At 36.5% G+C, this 19,111-nt stretch overlaps 1 protein-coding gene across 1 annotated transcript in view; it reads left to right on the top strand.

The window, feature by feature from the left end:
- Nucleotides 1-18,848, top strand: part of ADCY1 (adenylate cyclase 1) — a 177,907-nt gene extending 159,059 nt beyond the window's left edge. The window contains exons 13-20 of the mRNA XM_058183642.1: nucleotides 3,886-4,142; nucleotides 4,809-4,935; nucleotides 8,398-8,514; nucleotides 9,955-10,101; nucleotides 11,667-11,765; nucleotides 15,324-15,438; nucleotides 16,429-16,553; nucleotides 17,444-18,848. Coding sequence (XP_058039625.1) covers nucleotides 3,886-4,142; nucleotides 4,809-4,935; nucleotides 8,398-8,514; nucleotides 9,955-10,101; nucleotides 11,667-11,765; nucleotides 15,324-15,438; nucleotides 16,429-16,553; nucleotides 17,444-17,782 — 1,326 coding nt within the window. The 3' untranslated portion in view covers nucleotides 17,783-18,848. The remainder of the gene's footprint in view (nucleotides 1-3,885; nucleotides 4,143-4,808; nucleotides 4,936-8,397; nucleotides 8,515-9,954; nucleotides 10,102-11,666; nucleotides 11,766-15,323; nucleotides 15,439-16,428; nucleotides 16,554-17,443) is intronic.
- The last annotated feature ends 263 nt before the right edge of the window (nucleotides 18,849-19,111 follow it).

Here is a 19,111-nt window from a genome sequence, read left to right as displayed (position 1 = left end):
TCTCTGAATGACATATGACTTGCTGATTTGAGGGACTGCCCCTCCCTAGGGTATGTGCCCATCTTTCCATTGGCGTTCCCTAGATTCCTTCCTTTAAATATCAGTCTGGTGGAACCTCAAGGACATATGTTTTCTGTAGCTGCCCTGACCCTTTGGAATAGCTTAGCACCTAAAGTCTGGAAGGCTTCAGCCTTTTAGTCTTTTGGGCCATGAAAAGGTTTATAAACCAGGCATTGATTTAGGATAGGGAGGCATTGGCATTTGTGGATATACTCAAGTATATGAAATGTTGCATTAAGAAATTGGATTGTCTCAGCCGTGTTTGCTTTGGTTGGGTTCATTAGTTGGAACTTTGACATACTGTTTTGAGCCAGGTTTCACCTAATCTGTACATGTATCTTTGGGTTTTCCTGCCTAGGTGTAAAATCTTGCTTTTCTACACATTAAATTCATATTGTTGGATAGGACCCATTATTCAAGTCTGTTAAGATCTTTTTGGATCCTGAGCTTGTCTTCTGGGGTGTTGGCTATTCCTGCTAGTTTAGTGTCATCTGCAAATTTGATGAATTCCCCTTCTATTCCCTCATCTAAATCATTTATGAAGATATTGAAGAGTACTGGGCCTAAGATGGAACCTTGTGATACCCCACTGCTTTCTTCCTTCCATGTAGACATAGTACCATTAAGGATTACTCAATAAGTATAATTTGTCAGCCAGATAAATCCATCTGGTGATGATGCCATCTATCCCACATTTTTATAGTTTACCAAGAAGTAGGTTATGGTTTACTTTGTTGAATGCCTTGCGAACGTTTAATATATTATCTACACAGCATTTGCTGGTCTACTAATTAAGTCGCTTTGTCAAAGAATGAAATAAGATTGGTTTGGCATGATCTGTTTTTAACAAACCTGTGCTGGCTACTAGTTATATCTATATTTGTTTCTAGATGTTCACAGATCTGTTTTTTGATTATTTTTTTCCAGTATCTTCCCAGGTATTGATTCTATGCTGATTAGTCTGTAGTTTCCTGGATCTGTTCACCCCCCCCCCTTTTTTTTTTGAAGAAGGTACCCACATCAGCTCTTTTCCGATTTTCCAGCACTCCAGGACTTTTTATAGATATGGTATAATGGTTCCGAGATAACATCTGCCAACTTCTTCAGAACTCTGAGATATAGTCTATCAGGTCCCAGTGATGTATATTCATCGAAGTCAGACAAGTGTTCTCTTACCATTTTTGTGCTTATTTTAATTTTTATTTCTAGTCTGTCTTTTACAGTTATGTGTTTGGTAGATTGGACTATAGTTTCTTTTTGTATGAAGACTGATGCAAAGAATGAGTTAAACATCTATGCTTTCTCTCTACTGCTTGTTACTTCCTTGCCATCTTCTCTCTTTATTGGACTGACTGTTTCCTTGACTGTTTCCTTTTTATTTATATGTTGAAATATATCTTTAACTTTTGTTGCAAGCCTTTTTTATTCTGAGCCTTCGCTTTTCTGACTTCATCTTTGCAGATTCAGGCTATCTGCCTTAGTTATGTGTCCCTCTTTCCATTTTTTTTTTGTATTTGTCCTTTTGTCTTTCAGTTTATCAGAGAGATCTTTGTGCAGCCATGCTGGTTTCTTCTTGAATTTCTTGTTTCTTTTTTTCAGTAGTATTGTGTTGGACTGGGCTTTTATGATAATATTTTTCAGAGTTTCCCATTCTTCTTGAAACTTGTTTTCCCCTTTAGGATTTTTATCCATGGAATTTTTCAAAGGCTCCCTGTGTTTGTCTCAATGGTAAAAAACTTTCTCAGTGCTGATATCTTCTTGATTTCAGGAGAACAAAGGAACAAAGGCAGTCTAATCATACTACACAGTAGACTTTCTTTTGATGATGACAAACATGTCATCCATGTAGTAGCATCCTCAGACGGTTTTCTGATTCAAACCCATTCCCTATCTTAATGGCAGGAATCCCATTACTCTTTCACCTTGACCCTCTGTTTCATCAGACCTTTAACCTTATCATGGAAGTATTTTTTCTCTTTCTGTAGGCACTGTTGAAAGCTTGTGTAACCCTTCTCCAGTCCATCCACCACTGGAACATACAGTATTGGGAAGAGTTTCCCATCAGAACAACTTCTCAGTTTAATATATTCAGAACATAACAGCACAGAGCAGAGTAGCAGAGTTGGAAGGTACCTTGTAGGTCATTTAGTCCAACCCATCACCCAAGCAGGAGACCCTAAACCATTTCTGACAGATTGCAGTCCAGTCTGTTCTTGAAAGCTTCCAGTAATGAAGCTCACACAACTTCTGAATGCAAACTGTTCCATTGGTTGATTGTTCTCACTGTCTGAAAAATTCTCCTTATTTCTAGGTTGAATCTCTCCTTGATACATTTCCATCCATTATTCCTTGTCTGACCTTCAGGTGCTTTGGAAAATAAGTTGACTCCCCTCCTCTCTATGACAACCCCTGAGATATTGGAATACTGCTATCATGTCTCCCCTGGTCCTTCTCTTAACTAGACTAGCCATGCCCAGTTCCTATAACCATTCTTCATAAGTTTTAGCCTCCAGTCGCCTAATCATCTTTGTTGTTTTTCTCTGCACTCTTTCTACAGTCTAAAGAAATTCCATATAAATGCATTTAAATATACATACTAAAAGACCTGGAGAGTGACACTAGCAATTTATTTTGTTTTGGGGTGAAATATTAGTTAGGAAATCACTTTTACTCCATGACCGCTGGTATCTCAGTAAGTGAAGTAAATTACCATATTTTTTGGAGTATAAGATGCACTTTCCCCCCCTAAAAAAGGGTGAAAATTTGGGTGTGTCTTATACACTGAATGTTGCCCCACCCTGCCCTCCCGCCCTCACTCTTTTGCCTCTGCCTCCCAGTAATTTACCTCTTTGCAGCAAACAGCCCATTTCAGCTTCAGCACAGCCTGATTGCCACAAGCAGCTGATTTGTCGGTTGATCGGCCTCCTGACCCTCAGCTGTTTCAGGCTGCAGGGAGTACCATTGCCTATTGCCATGCCATGCGGGTCTCTGCTGCTTGCTGCAAGGAGGCAGATTGCTGGGATGCAGATTTTTTTTTCTTGTGCTAATCAGGCTGTGCTGAAAATGAAACTAAAGCAGGCTCTTTGCTGTTTCCTGCAAGGAGGCAAACTGCTTGGAGGCAGAGGAAAATTTTTTTTCTTGTTTTCCTCGCCAAAAAGGGTAGGTGCGTCTTATAGTCTGGAGTGTCTTATACTCCAAAAAATATGGTATATGACATTGTTTGCACTTTTCTGTTGATCAACTAAAGAAAAACAGGGGGGGGCAAGTATTCTCTGCAGGTTTTGTGTTTTCTCAAGTACAATAATTCAAAGTGTAACACAGGATGTTCCAAACTTGGAGAATGAAACTAGTGATATTGAAACTCCATGTATTGTAATGGTTTATTATTAAGGCAATGTAGATATGAAACATCCTGTAGCATTACAGTTTGTTTCTATTTTTGAAGTCATTAGCCTTTATGAAAAGAGACAGCCATTCTTGCAGGAAAGGAATTTAATCTTTTCCTCTCCTATCCCAGAACTAGTGGAAATAAATTCAACATACGTGACAGTTGCTAGTCTGTTAATTTATTATGTCCAAGGCTAATAGCTATGAACAAATGCAGGGAAATTTACCCCATCAGAAAGGATACAATGAATAAACTATTGACCAATTCATATATACACATACAATGATGAAAATCATCCCTCAAAGAAGATACATTTAAAATAAGTAATTGCTTTGCTCCTAGCGCTAAAGTTATCACATACACTATATCCAAATTCAACTTTATGAAATTATTTTACAATGAGTTTGATTTAACATATTCTACCTTTTTTCCTGCAGGTTGGTTGTATGCCTTGGATCTGGAACACTAATTCCAACAGCTCTATAGTTATAATTTCTTCCAGTGGGATAAATAAGACAATGACTGAGCTTCCATGTGATACAGCTCATTATGCATTTCTGTCCTGTGTTGTCGGAACTCTGACCCTGGCAATATTTTTACGTGTATCTTCTTTGCCAAAATTGATCCTCCTACTTTTTGTTATGATTCTGTATATAGTTATTTTGGAGCTCAGTGGATACCGAAGGGCAGTAGGGTAAGTTTTGGCATAATTACCAATGGGCATGACTACTGCTTCCATAGTTTATCTCCACACTTGTAATGCAATGCTCTTTTATAGGAGGAAAGGAATTTTAATATGTGTCAAAGATTTTGAAGATAGTCTTCATCTATTTATGTCTTCCATAGAACAAAGCCACAAATAGTGTTTTAGCCCCATTTTTCTTTGCTCTTTTCCTCCATTTCGTATTTCTTTATCCACCATTAGATTATTAAAGCCCTTAATATAGGAAATGACTGGGTTTATATGTCCATCATTATATTGCATGCCTTGTTTCTCCAGCAGAGTCAAAAGCTAGGAACGAGATAGAGTTCTTTCCTTCAATATACTTCAGCCAATCTCTCAGTTGAGAGATGAAGAATACAGTGGAAGCATAGGAGGAAACCAAGACACTTACAAAAAAAATTGGGGAAACTCTTGCTCTGTTCCACAAGTTCAGAAGGACCATCCATAGCCTTTCTTTTTACTGCTGTTTCTATTGCTCTTTTTATATTCTGTTATGCCTTAAAGTTGCCCATAATAAGTAGTAACATTACACCTCTTAAATTCCAACTTTTATAATTAGATGTGAATCATTAGTCATATTATTTTCACTTTGTGGGAATAGCAAAGAATACAAGCTTGCATCATTTTTTTTTAAAGGGATGGCTCCTTTTATGTACGTGGCTATGAACCAATATTAGCCATATTGCTTTTTTCCTGTGCTTTGGCACTTCATTCAAGGCAGGTGGATTTGAAGTTACGTTTGGACTACCTCTGGGCTGTGCAGGTAAGAAATACTTTGTCTTAAATATTGTGTTAAATTCCAAGCTTCTATATCTTCTTACTATTTACAAATAATTTTAACTAGCAAATTACCCATCAAGTGTCTATGGAAATACACCATAAATATGAACTGTACAAATTTGAGCAGTGGGCAATTCTAGCCCCAGCATTTCTTTCTGGCCTTTACAGCTTCTTTTATGAACCTCAGTTTTGTTAGCTGCTTTATATTTGTCTTTTTCTCAGGCTAATGCCTTCTCCTCCTCTTCCTCTAGTGCCTTGGGGAAGTTTAGACCATTATTTTGGCTGTGAATAACTGCCTTAGATGAGAATCAAGGTGGTGAATGGCTAGCCCTTACTTATTGTAAGATAAGGAGGAGGCAAAATGTCCCCTCTCAGGCCATTAGTAAAAAGGCATCAAGGAGAGATAGGGCAATTTGGAGTTTGGGGAGGAGGGAAATGTTGAGACAGGATTGTATGAATGAGGGAGAACTTGTTCACGGGGACCATTCCAAAGCAAGAAAGTCTTCCAATTTCTTTACAATCTTTACTTCTAACTTCTAATCTCATCTTGATGGCTGAATTGCCCAATTTCCTGGCCTTGGGGTGCTGTTGGCAAATACCAGATCTGTCTGTAAAAGAAGCTCATCCATTCACAATTTGATGGTGAACAAGTATATGTTCAAAATATATCTTCAAAATATGTTGTTTTATCTATAACAATTGTTTGTGTATTCTGTTGTGACAAAAGAAATAAAAAAAAAGTAGGCAGATCTGGTATATATTGCAAAATCATGAGGGTGGGAATGTTGCTCATTCAGAGGATATGGTATTCTTTGCTACCCAGCAGTATTTTTCCTTGAACTATTTGATTTGAAGAAAGCCCCTGAGTTCATAGTCTCTGTGGCAACTGTAGGCTTAAGTAATCCCTGGATCAAATATGTTGGTGGTTATGTGCTAGATCTCATTTTTACCTTGGAGCAGTTGGAAAGATATGGATTTGGAGGAGCTATCTATCATCCCTTTGCTTTAATTTGCTGACACCTGGGCCCATCTAACTACAGTCTAGGACCTTTGTAGAGTAACTGAACCTATTTTGATGATTGATTCCAAGCACCAAATGGACCTAAATGGTTTCCAGTGGGGAATTTCCTCACTATTTGGCAAGCAATTGCATCAAATGCCCATTGAACCTCTGGCAACCAAAATCAACCCAAACATTTGACAAGATTACCCCACAGCCTGAGATAGGAAATGAAGTGATATAAATTCCGTAGGACAGGGCTGTCAAACTCACAGCCCACGGGCCAGAATCCCACACCAGTTTAGCGAAGGGAAAAAGTCACTATGCATCATGTGACACCGCCATAGCAATGCAAGTTTAATACTCCTGCCATAAGAGGACCAATAGAGAATGACAAAAAGTGAACTAGATCTACTAGTATAGTTACATGACCATATTCAGGCCTACATCATGATAACCAGAGAGACAAAGCAACTTACTTCAATCAGTCTTATTTAGGATGGTGAAGTCCCTTTAGGCAGTATCAAGATCCCAGTTGGTTGTTGTGACCAATTTGTACAGCATTTTACTGATAAAGCTGTTCAGATTCATGGTCAGACTACATGCTGATGATTAGTGCAACGTTTTCCCAAGCTATTTTAAAATATTTTTGGCCCATGAACTTTGTTGAAGTGAATACAATACTAATTAGAATACCACCACTATAGACTTGAGCCATTTTTCTCCTTGGAGGAGCTGCATTGTTCATTGTCACATGGCCATAGTAAATTGCCAAGCTTCACAAAGTAAGGGATGTTGCTTGTTATATTGAAAGAGATTTGGTATTCTCTCATAAAATAGATAATCTGGATCCAGCGATTTTACATAGTCACTATCCAGTCCTCAATCCTGTCTTTCTAATTAAAGTTCTTGATACATTGCTGACAGATCAATTACAGAGCACTCTAGAAGAAGTAGGTGTGAAACAGAAATAGTATTGTTTACTCAAGTAGATAAACTTTCTGTTCTCTTAGTCTTCTTGGCAGTCTTTGATTTTATTGATCATGGTATTCTTGTGGACTGCCATTAAACCACAAGCATCAGAATAACTATTGTAACAGAGTTCCTGTTCTTACACCATATCTATAAACAGAAAGCCCTAGTAGCAGAGGGGACGATATTGAGTCAGTGGCATTTTTTGTGGGGTGCCATAAAAGTCAGTCCTCTATCCCCAATTTTTTACAACTCATGATGTCATTAGGAAAAATCATCCAACACTTTGAGATACAGTGTCATCCAGTGGTTGCATTCACTTATCTTCACTACCAGTTCGCAAATGTGAGTGCTTTGCTTGCTTTGCTCATGCGCACTACCTCTGATGACATCCGGGTGGGTGGACGAAACCTCCCACCGCCACTACTGGTGCACCTGAACCAGGTAGAACTGATAGAATTCCATCATTGGTGTCATGAATATATTGATTATATCCAGTGTTATATTGTTATCCAGTGGTGATTGGAGGGTAATATCTTAGCTTAGTACCTTGACACTGTCAAGAATTAGAATAAAATGATTGAACCTAAATACAGGCAAGATGAAGGTATTGTTGTCCAGTAAAATCCTAATCCTGTATTGTCTCTTGGTGGCAAAGTAGTATCATTTAAAGAGTGGATCCATGATTTCGTGTACAGTGATAGACAGAGAGAAATATAGTTGTTTGAAAGCAATTCTCTTGCCCTTTCTACCCTCTGGGTCAGGCAACAGATTCTTTGGTAGCCTGGTATTCAAAAGCAACATCTGAAGCCCAAGGCTACCAAAGTGGCTAGATCTTATCATGTGCTAATGTGGCATGTCTTATTAAGATCTGGTTGGACTGAGGGAGGAGTTCCCCTCTCACAAAAGTGCCCCACAGGTTTTGTGTTTTGCACAAGCCAAGAATCCAGGAGAGGAGAGGGAAAGAGTGGCTGATGTCATCTGGAAATAGTTACAGCTGTCAACAGCTTCACAGATAACCAGTTAGGAGGTCATTTGGGCTCAAAGGAATAGGTGGAATTGCTGTGACTCTTCTTGCTGCCCGCAGATTCCGTGCTTGAACTGTTAGCTTTCATTGATCAGTTGCAATAGAATCCCCAAAGTTGCTCATTCTAGAGATTTCAGTTTGCCAGTGTTGTTGAGTTAAGGGCAGCTCATGTCCTGGTCACCTCATTACTTGACTATTGCAGTGTGTTCTACATGCAGTTGCTGTGGAAGACCATCTGGAAGGTTTAGCTGGACCAGAATGCAGTAGTGCGGGCACTGATGGTCATGCCTCGGTATGCTCATTTGAACCTTTGCTTCACAAATTATCAGTATGCTTCCAGATGTGATTCAAATTGCTGGTTGCTATCTAAAAAGGCATACATCCCTACCAGGTCTGTTGATGCTTGCAGCCTTCATTGTTTAGAACATATTTTTTTCTCTTGGCAGGCAGAAGAGGAGAGAGATGATATGGAAAGAGTGAAACTAGATAACAAAAGAATACTTTTCAATCTATTGCCAGCACATGTTGCTCAGCATTTTCTGATGTCTAATCCAAGGAACATGGTAAGGAAGTTAATTATTTGTTTTTAAAGACTTGCATTAAGTCTTTTCACTTCTTCAGGGCTTTAATTATAATGATATAATAATTACAATCATGTGGCAATGTAGTAAAATAAAATGAATATTAAAATAGAAGACAAAAAAGTAGAGAAGTAGAAAGCATCTGTCAGAGTTTGTTGCAGCACACACAACCAGACACAATTAAATGAATTTCAGCAGGATTCAAATTACATAAGAAACTTCTTTATATACAATGCCATATAGGAGAATTCAGCATACAATATCACAGAAGCAATATTCATAGAAGCAAGTCATTACAGAGTAGAGATTCAGAGGCTAAAATATTGTACAGAGGCTCTTATTACAGAGGCCAAACCAACTCTGATATACAGTTCACCAAGTCTAAGCCACACCTAGACTCCAAACTGTCTCTTATGGCCCCATACAAACAAATACTATGTTTCAGTTTCCAAACAGTCCCCATTTGCTGACTTATTACCATGTCTATTTCAGCTATGAATATTCATACTCTGACAGTATCCAATCTGAAAATCAAAGTTAAGATTAGATGAAAAAGATTTAAGAAAATTGAAAGATTATAACATAAACCAAAGCTTCGATAGCACTTAGAAAATCTGCACATTGACAAAAATTCCGTCAGTTTACAAAAGGCCACACACTGCTGGGATTTGCCCACATACTATGCTCAAATACCAACATGCAATGATTACACATTTTTGTATATGCAATAAATATAATGAAGGGTGAAATTAAAGATTGGCAAAACCTTTACCTAATAATGGCAAAGCATATCTAATAATGAAAGATCCAACAAAAGGGGCATAACCAGGCAACTACAGGCTAATTATCTGCTTAAAAACAATGTTCAAATTGAGAACTGGATGTACTCTTAACAGCATTTAGGTGAATGCTTTTTTTCATCTGAACAGAAAGGAAACTTCCAAAACAGCAGAGGAACAAGATCAGTTCCTACTTGACAAGATGATTTTGGAAAACTTTTGGAGAAGGAAGACTAACTTGAATGTAGGTTGGACTGATTACAAGAAGGCATTTGATTCCCTGACAAAATACTGTTTTCCATTATGAGATGAGTTAACTATACTATGTTTTTCCCAAGAAATTAAGAATTCCAAGTATTGGAAAACATTGAGAAGTATTAATTCTCTCCACAATTCTGGATAATAGTATGAAATAGTTAATAGCCAAGGCTTCTAAATAGAAGAAGCCTTTCATTAAAGTGAATATACTGATAATGTTAAAAGAATATGCCTTGTCCAACCTACATTCAAGTTAGTCTTCCTTCTTTTATTAGCATCTTTTTCTAACAGAGATAATTATAATAATTTAATATTGCAATTATTACATATATATAATAGTCCTTGAATATTCTTTATTTAATAAGAATATAATCATTTATTACAGGACTTGTATTACCAGTCATATTCACAAGTAGGAGTGATGTTTGCATCCATACCAAATTTCAATGATTTTTACATTGAACTGGATGGTAATAATATGGGAGTAGAATGTTTACGCCTGTTAAATGAAATTATAGCTGATTTTGATGAGGTAAGAGCTAATTGTCTTTACTATTGTCATTGGGTCTGTGTGTCTCTCTTTCTTGGCCAAATCTCCCTCACAAGGCTGTTGCAGAAAAATAAAGCTACTGAATACATTTAGAAAGTGACATAATATAATAATTTTTAAGCAAAATTAACTTTAATATTAATTTCTGATAAAATGAACATATGATCCCTTAACTAGAGAATATTCTTCATGTTCTTCCCTAAGGCAGGGACTGCTATGCAAAAGGCATGCTTCCTAGCTCCCATTAAGAGGAACAGGAGTGTGTCCATCCAATGTCACCTGGTAGGACAGGTAGATGTCCTTAAGGGGAAGGTGGTCCTGCAGATAACCTGCCCATGTGCCATAAATATCTCTAAAAATTAAAAGGAATTATGTTATACAATGGTTCAGTGCCCCACCATTTAAACTGCAGTCTAGCTTGAAGTTTTTTTCATTTACTTGCTGTTACACTAGATTTTCTTTTGCCTCTCATCTAAAATCTTCCCATGTGTAGAATTGATTTATTATGGAATAATAAAACTTAAAGGCTTTGTGCCAATTATGATAATAATTAATTGGTAGTTTTAGAACATACAGGTCCAGCTATGCTTCATTGTAACTGCTGTGTTCTTTCCATATATATTGTATGTCACTTCATTAAGGTGGAATTATTAGGAATGTATTGATTCCTAATTGTTGGAATCCTTACATCATTTACAATCCTTACATCATTTCTCTTTTCCTCTCTCTTATACCAAGAAAAATCAAGGTAAAATATTTCTGAGTTTCTGCCTCACGTTTTTCTGTTTTCCTGACTGAGTTCATATTTCATTGCTGCATATTTTCTTTATGGCCACCTCTGTGATCTTCAATTCCAACCTTTTTATTTTTTCAAACCAGGTGCGATGTTTGAAAGAAATTGTGTAAAGAGCTTTGGGATTCTTTCTATCTTATTTATTTTTATTATTCGAATTTATATACCGCCCTATCTCCCGAAGGACTGTAATCTGCCTGTAATCCTTTTGAAAATTGAACAGAATTGGACCAATTTTGAGGAGGGGGGCACTAGCAAAAGGAGATCAAAGTTAAAATTTATCTAGATGAAATAGAAAGAGCCATTCTGCCCACTCCCACATCCACCAGCCCCACCTCTCAATTTATAGTATATCACTCCATGGCATCTCCACAGCAGAAGACATTTGACAGTGGCTTGAATTGTTCCTGACATTCTAAGCTCTTGTCCAATGGAGCTGTGTATCTCAGAATAAAAATATTATTAAGAGGTTGGGGGAAAATTCAAAAACTCTGTATACTTTCTCATTCTTATTGTATTAAACAAAATAAGCAACGATAAATAGGTTTTACCTAATATGCTGAATTAATATGCTGCTGAAATTATAACAAGAGTGATCCATAATCATTTTTCATGGCCAGTGACATCTTTAGATGACATTTGCTATAGGTATGAGGCAATAAAAAGGATACATGCTAAAACAAGGCATACACACATTATTCTTTGTTATCTGAAATGTTATGCAATATTTAATACTTTTGTGTTTTAAACAAAGCTTATGGACAAAGAATATTACAAAGATATTGAAAAAATCAAGACAATTGGAAGCACATATATGGCAGCGGTGGGCCTTGTGCCAACTACAGATAGTAAGGTAAATTATCTTCTTTTGGGATGTTTTATTTAAGTAATATCAAATCTGAAGTTAAGAGTTTGCTTTGAATCTGTGAGTGGACTGAATAAAACTATACATATTTAACTCATGAAATTTGCAACTCAGACATAGGAATATCCAAAGCAAAAGATTTGCGAGAACCTGGAAACAAACTAGCAGCCAGCATGGATTTGTTGAAAACAAATCATGCCACAATTGAATTGCCTTTTTTGATAATCTAACTAAATTAGTGAACCAGAGAAAGGTTATGGACATAATATACTTAGATTTCAGCATGGCGTTTGATAATGTAGACCACAACTAGTTCTTGGCTAAAATAGAACAATTTGCAATTGGCTGACCAACCACACTCAACAGGTAGTCCTCATCTACATGGAGGGAAACATGCAATGGGGTACCCCAAGGTACTGTCTTATACTTAATACTCTTCAACATCTTCATACATAAGCTAGATAAAAAGATAAAAGGGGAACTCATCAAATTTGCAGGGAGGAAAAAATACTTTAGAGGATAGGCTCAAGATCAAGAAGGATCTTGATGGACTTGAAAATTAGGCCCTTTCCAACAAGCTGCAGTTCAGTGGCAAGAAAAGTAAGATCCTACACTGCATGTGTATAGAATAGGTGATATCTGACTCAAAAATAGTAACTGAGAGGGATCTAGGTATCCTAGTGACCACAACATAAGTATGAACCAGCAATTTGCTGCAGCTGCTAAAACAGCCAATGCATCAACAAAGGAATAGCATCAAGGCAACGAGAACGGACAATACCAATTTATATCATGCTAGTGAGACAATACTTAGAATACTGCATACAGTTCTGATCACTGTGATACAAAAATGGTATTGAGACTCTAGAAAGTGTGCAGAGAAGAGCAACAAAGTTGATGGAGGTTCTGGAGGTTAAATTTTACATCAAAATGTTGTGGGACCTAGATCAGGGGTGAAATGCTCTCGGATCGGACGGGATCGCGCAATCCAGTAGCGATGGTGGCTGCTGGTTTGGAAGACCGGTAGCAAAAATCCCTGGCCTGCCCGCACCCCCGCCTCTGCTGAGCCGCACCATCTGCAGAGGTGTTTTGTTTTTTTACTTTTAAAAGCCGGTTTTGCTTCAGCCGAAACAGGCCTTTAAAAGTAAAAAACAGCAGAACCTTACTTGTACTCTTACTTGTAGAAAACATGTTTTCTACAAGTAAGAGTAGAGATTCTAAGGCACTTACCTGATTACTGATGAATGCATTGCCACAGCCGGAAAGCAGTTTCAGTTTCAGCCCAGACAGAATCAATCGCTCAGCTAATCTATTTCCTTGGTGATCAACTGGCTGGCTTTGCTGGCTGAGGAACTCTGGGATTTGAAGTCCAAAATAAAATAATAAAATAAAATAAAATAAAATAAAATAAAATAAAATAAATAAATAATAAAATAAATAAAATAAAATAAAAAATAAATAAAATAAAATAAATAAAATAAAATAAAATAAAATAAATAAAATAAAATAAAATAAAATAAAATAATAAAATAAAATATTTGTGCAGCTTTCTGAGATTTGGTGTGTTTCTGTAGAGTTTTACTCTAACTACACAAACACACAAAATCTCAGAAAGCTGTATGTGGCATATTGTGTGTGTGTGTGTGTGTGTGTGTGTGTGTGTGTGTGTGTATGTGTTAGTTGTATGTGTGTAAAGTGTGAAAGTTGGTTTTTGAGCTTTTTGTGGCTATGTGAAGTGTGCAGCTGCTTTTACATTGTGTGTGAGTCAGTTGTGTTGTGTGTGTGTAAAGTGTGAAAGCTGGTTTTTGGTACCTCTTATTGTTGTTTATTATTTTCATTATTTATTGTTATTGGCCACGCCCACTCAGCCATCTGGCCACCAAGCCATGCCCATCAATTAAGCCACGCCCACAGAACCGGTAGGGAAAATTTTTAGATTTCACCCCTGACCTAGATATTTCTAGTCTCTCGAAGAGAAACTTTAAGGTTTTGGTTATGACCTTTAAAGCGCTCCATGGCTTAGGGCCTGGGTACTTACGGGACCGCCTACTGTTACCATATGCCTCCCACCGACCCGTACGCTCTCACAGAGAGGGACTTCTCAGGGTGCCGTCCGCCAAGCAATGTCGGCTGGCGGCCCCCAGGGGAAGGTCCTTCTCTGTGGGGGCTCCCACACTCTGGAACGAACTTCCCCCGGGTTTACGCCAAATACCTGACCTTCGGACCTTTCGCCGCGAACTGAAGACGCATCTTTTTATTCGCGCGGGGCTGGCTTAAATTTTACGGATTGTATAGTTTTATTATTAATTTTAAACGGGGTTTTAATTTTTATATATTTTAAAATTTTAGGCAAGTATAATAAGTTTTTTAATTCTGCATTTTATAGGTTATTGTCTAGTCTGTTTTTATTTGCCTGTACACCGCCCTGAGTCCTTCGGGAGAAGGGCGGTATAAAAATCTAATAAATGAAATGAAATGAAATGACCAGAGTGGGGGAACACACACACATGATAACTGTTTTCCAATATTTGAATGGTTCTCATGAAGAAGAGGAATTAACTTATTCTCTAGAGCCAGAAGAAGAAATAATGGGTGAAAGCTTGTCAAAGAGAGATACAAAATAAAAATAACAAGAAATTTTCTGATAGTAAGAGCAATTAATCAGTGGAATAGCTTGTCTCCTTAGGTTGTGGGTATTCCATCACTGGAGATTTTCAAAAATAGACTGGACAACCATTTGATGGGGAGCTATAAAACTCATGTCTTGAACAGGGTGTTGAACTGGAAGACCGCATTGGTCCCTTCCAGCAGTAGGAGTCTATGACACTAAGTTGCTTCAAAGGAAACTAGAAATTTGTAAAATCTATGAGCATATCTCTTTCACGAAAGACAAATTGTGCAGCAAAAGTAGAGAGAGGACTACTTATGTTTCCTAAATGCAAAATAGGGTGCTAATCTGACCCCTCAGATACATGTACACGCACGCATGAACACACACATATAAAATATATAATAAATATAAATATATAATAAATATAATACACATGCATGCACAACACACATCATGTTAACATTTCAGCAAGCATTAATCAGGTCAGAGGTGATAAAGCTGCACTAAACCAAAGGTCATCTAATCGAGTAATCTGTTTTCTGTCTTTTTTCTGCAGTGGCTAAACAGATATCTGGTGCAGGACATGAAATCAATAATTATCAATTCCTATGAACCCCCCTCACAAATAATTTAATCTCACTAAACATGACTGATAATTAACTGCTATTGATACAATAATTGTTTTTAAATTTTTATAATCATCTGAATTTTGTAATCCTAGAATCTGCACTCTTCTCTACAACAGCTCTAGTCTTGTGAAATTAATTCCTCCCCAAAATGAGTATTTAACACTTCTAACCTGTTAAATATATGTCACCTGTATATTTATTTATATTTAAATAGATTCTTCATCTGTTTTAAAAACTTGTTAAAACTGTGTTACATTAATTGTTACAACATTATGAATGACATGAAAATTTCTTTTGAAAATATAGGCAAAGAAATCAATTTATTTCCATCTCAGTACACTGGCTGACTTTGCAATAGAAATGTTTGATGTTCTTGATGAAATCAACTATCAGTCCTACAATGATTTTGTTCTTCGGGTTGGTGAGTTACATTTTCAAGAATAAATTGTATATTTTTACTGTTTCTGCCGGCTTTCATAGGAGAGATTTTACAAACAAAATAAATACTGTGTTCTGACAGTAAATAGCAGCTAATATTATACCTAATAGCTGCATAAATAATTTTCTTCTGTCTAAGTTGACAACTGTTAATTAATATTAAAGATGTGGAAAATGCACAGGGATGAATGATCATAATAATAAAAACAGTCTTATAGAAATTGAAATTCCTTCATTCCTCATTCTTCCATAGGGAGAAGTTTCCAGAGAGATCATGAAAGTCTTTAAGAAACTATGTTTAATCTTCAGAGAGATTTTAAAAAAATCTTAAGCAGCAAAAAGGCACTTCCAGATACAAGATATCTGCAGTGGGAAAGCCAAATATTCTATAATTGTTCTACTTCAGTTTATGCCACCATCCCCTCCTACTAATCATTTTCTTACTGTTTGCAAGAACAGAAAAATCAGCTTGTAGCACCCCAAGCATTAGCTATTGGTAGTGTCCAGTTATTAAACATTCATTTCTCTACCACAATCTCCCCAGAGATTGTCCCAAAGCAGAAGTCCTCCTGAAGAAAAGTTTAAGCTTATCAAATAGGTTGGCAGCTATAATTTTCAAGCTACTCAGGATTAATTGAAGAACTACTATAGGCCTTTCTTTCACATACCAGTGAGTTTTTATTAATCGTTAGCGGAATTTGGGGAAATTATCTATTAACTGCTTCTGTTTTGTCACCTGGAAGCCTATTGGAGAAGAAAGTCAGCATTCTTCTCCATTTCTGTTTACAACTGAGGGCAACTTGGGAATGTTCTATAGACTGGATATTATTTCTCCATTTCAGCTTCTTCGTATCAAAAAGCAATTTCAGTAGAGTGAAATATATCCTGGGTAGGGGTAGGGGACACAGATACTTCCTTACCAAGCCTGATGACCATTAGATTTCATTTTTTAAGTATTTGGCTTCTTTTTCAGGTATTAATGTAGGCCCTGTAGTGGCAGGTGTTATTGGTGCCAGAAGACCTCAATATGATATCTGGGGTAATACTGTAAATGTTGCTAGCAGGATGGATAGTACTGGAGTGCAAGGTAAAATTCAAGTGAGTATTTTCAGAGTTCTCTTATAAATTACATCAGTCTTAATAAAAAACCAAAACAATGGGTTACTTCTCAGAATATAGTGAAGCTCCACCTATGGAAAAAATTATTTATTTTATTAATCAAACTTATACCTCACCCATCTCATTGTCTAAGTGACTCTGAATGGTTTGTAAATAAAAAAAAACATAACATCCCTAAAATAGTAACAAAGTTAAAAAGATGGAGAGAACACCCTCAAGCCACCAACCATAGCAAATTCTTCTGTGCAGCCCTGAAAGTAAATCTCTGGCATTCCATTACCCAAGAGGACCAGTTAACCAGGTAATAGAGAAGTGGCACTCTACAGATGCAATAAGAGGAGAGCAATATTATTTTGCTGATCTTACTTCTTGAGATTATTATTATTATTAAATTTATTTGCCATCTATCTTGTCATGGAGTTATCCTTGGAGGCTTACAACAATAAAAAAAACCCCCAAAGCAATAAAAAAGGAAGTTTAAACAAAGTGAAAGTAAAATCATAGAACAATTAAAATAAACAGAAAGAAAACAAAAAACATCAATATGACTAGTAAAAAAAAAGATGAGAGAGTGGGGAGTAGCTCTAGTTCTTATTCAACAAGAATGTTGAATAATTCCCCTGTGATATTAAAAGTTGCAAGGGAAAAAGATTAAAAATCCAAAACCCTAAGATGACAATGGATTGAGACAAATTCTGTTTGGCATTTAAAAGATAACTATGGAAGCAGAATGAGATTTCCCTTAGAATGGAGTTTGAAACAGCCATAAGAAATGCTCTTTTCTCTAAAAAAAAGTTTAGGGAACTGGCTATTAAAGAAAGATCTGTTATCTAGTAATCACTGGTGACTGAGGTTTGTTTAATTTACAGGTTACGGAAGAAGTACAACGTATATTGAAGAGGTGCAATTATGAGTGTGTTTGTCGGGGGAAAGTCAGTGTGAAAGGCAAAGGTGAAATGCTGACTTATTTTCTAGAAGGAAAGACCGATGGAAATAATTCACAAACACGATCTTTAAACTTAGAAAGGAAAATTTATTCCTATGGGAGAGCAAACATTCAGACCAAGTTGGGCACAAGTTGTCCATCTATGTGCTCATCCCCCAGCCTTTCAACAAACACTGGGTCTGGAACACTTCAACCACCAATAGCACATACTAATCAGACACTCCATTACCTTCCTTCCGTGCCAGCTATAAAAGAGGCATGAAAGCAGTGAAAATCTTTGTCCTGTCATTTGAAATGAACATGTACAGCAGAGGTCATCAGAAAGGTTAAGGCTGCAAAATTTGATAGTAACCAAGAAGTCTAACAACCCAACCAAAGAGAACTTGGGAACCACTAATAAGAACTTATGGGAAGGATCAAATAAGGGCTAGCAATTCTGTTTGAGAAGTGATTTTCTGAAACTATGGAATATTTTATCAGTAATTTTAATAGCTAAATAAGATAAGACAAGACACACCAATAAGACTGGATGTTTGCATAAACAACATAACACATATAAATTTGTGTGAGAGAGATTGGGATTGCTCCATTCCCTACTGATTTTCCTGCTGTAAACTGTCACGGAGAAATGTTCTCTCATATAGCAGAGAGAACATTTATATGATCAAATCCAGGGTGCTTGATCTATCATTTATAGTTGCTGTTTAAGCAAAGGGTGACGATAAATTTGATTTATATGAAGATGTAAGAAAGCACTGTGGAATACTTTAACATAGTATTTCTAGGCAAACGAAAGAAATTTCAGCCCTTGCTGTTATGTTGGAAGTAGTAACTCTTAAAGAAAACAAATGTAGCTTTTAAATTTCACTATGTTTTGTATTTGAGAATGTTTCTTAACTGTGTAGTGATGAATCAGAGATCAGGCTATAAGTAGATTTATTGGAGATATTGGGTACTCATCGACTTTATGATAATTAGGAATGATTTCCTATTCACACAAACATTTGGATGCGGCACAGTTTATCTCATATTGTTGCACAGAATCACATAGAAACAGCAGCTCTTATACTGGAGAAGATGGTAGATAGGAATAGAATTTGGCTAACTATTTCAGGACAGAGTGCTACTGAAGTGGCAGCTATGTGCATGCCAAAGGAATATTAAGCTGTAGAAATTTATGCCTTTTCAGTTGGCCAAATGGCTAATTTAAGACATTCATTAAAAGCAATTTAATTATAATACATTTTGTCATTAGACACATATACAGTTCCATTCCCTGAAAAGTTCATAGATTTGTGAACAAAAGTTTGTTCCTGTCATGAAATAGATATTTCAGATCCAATCCATATTATTTGATGCAAATCCTTTACAGATGACTTCTGTTTTAGGTTTGTTTTCGTCTCTTTCATATAAAGATTCTCATTAACAAATACATGTTGATTTTTAATATAAAGTTTAAACTTCTTATTTTGATAGAATCAATTAATGTATTTACATAGTGATAGTTATAGCATCTCAAATGAAATACTAACATTATAACAGTTTTGGAAATGTCAGGCAGCCAAAATTTTTGTTATATGAGAATATTTTC

This window comes from Ahaetulla prasina, chromosome 4 (genome assembly GCF_028640845.1).
Source record: "Ahaetulla prasina isolate Xishuangbanna chromosome 4, ASM2864084v1, whole genome shotgun sequence".
Classification (NCBI taxonomy): Eukaryota; Metazoa; Chordata; class Lepidosauria; order Squamata; family Colubridae; genus Ahaetulla; species Ahaetulla prasina.
This window is presented reverse-complemented; position numbering and strand designations above follow the sequence as displayed.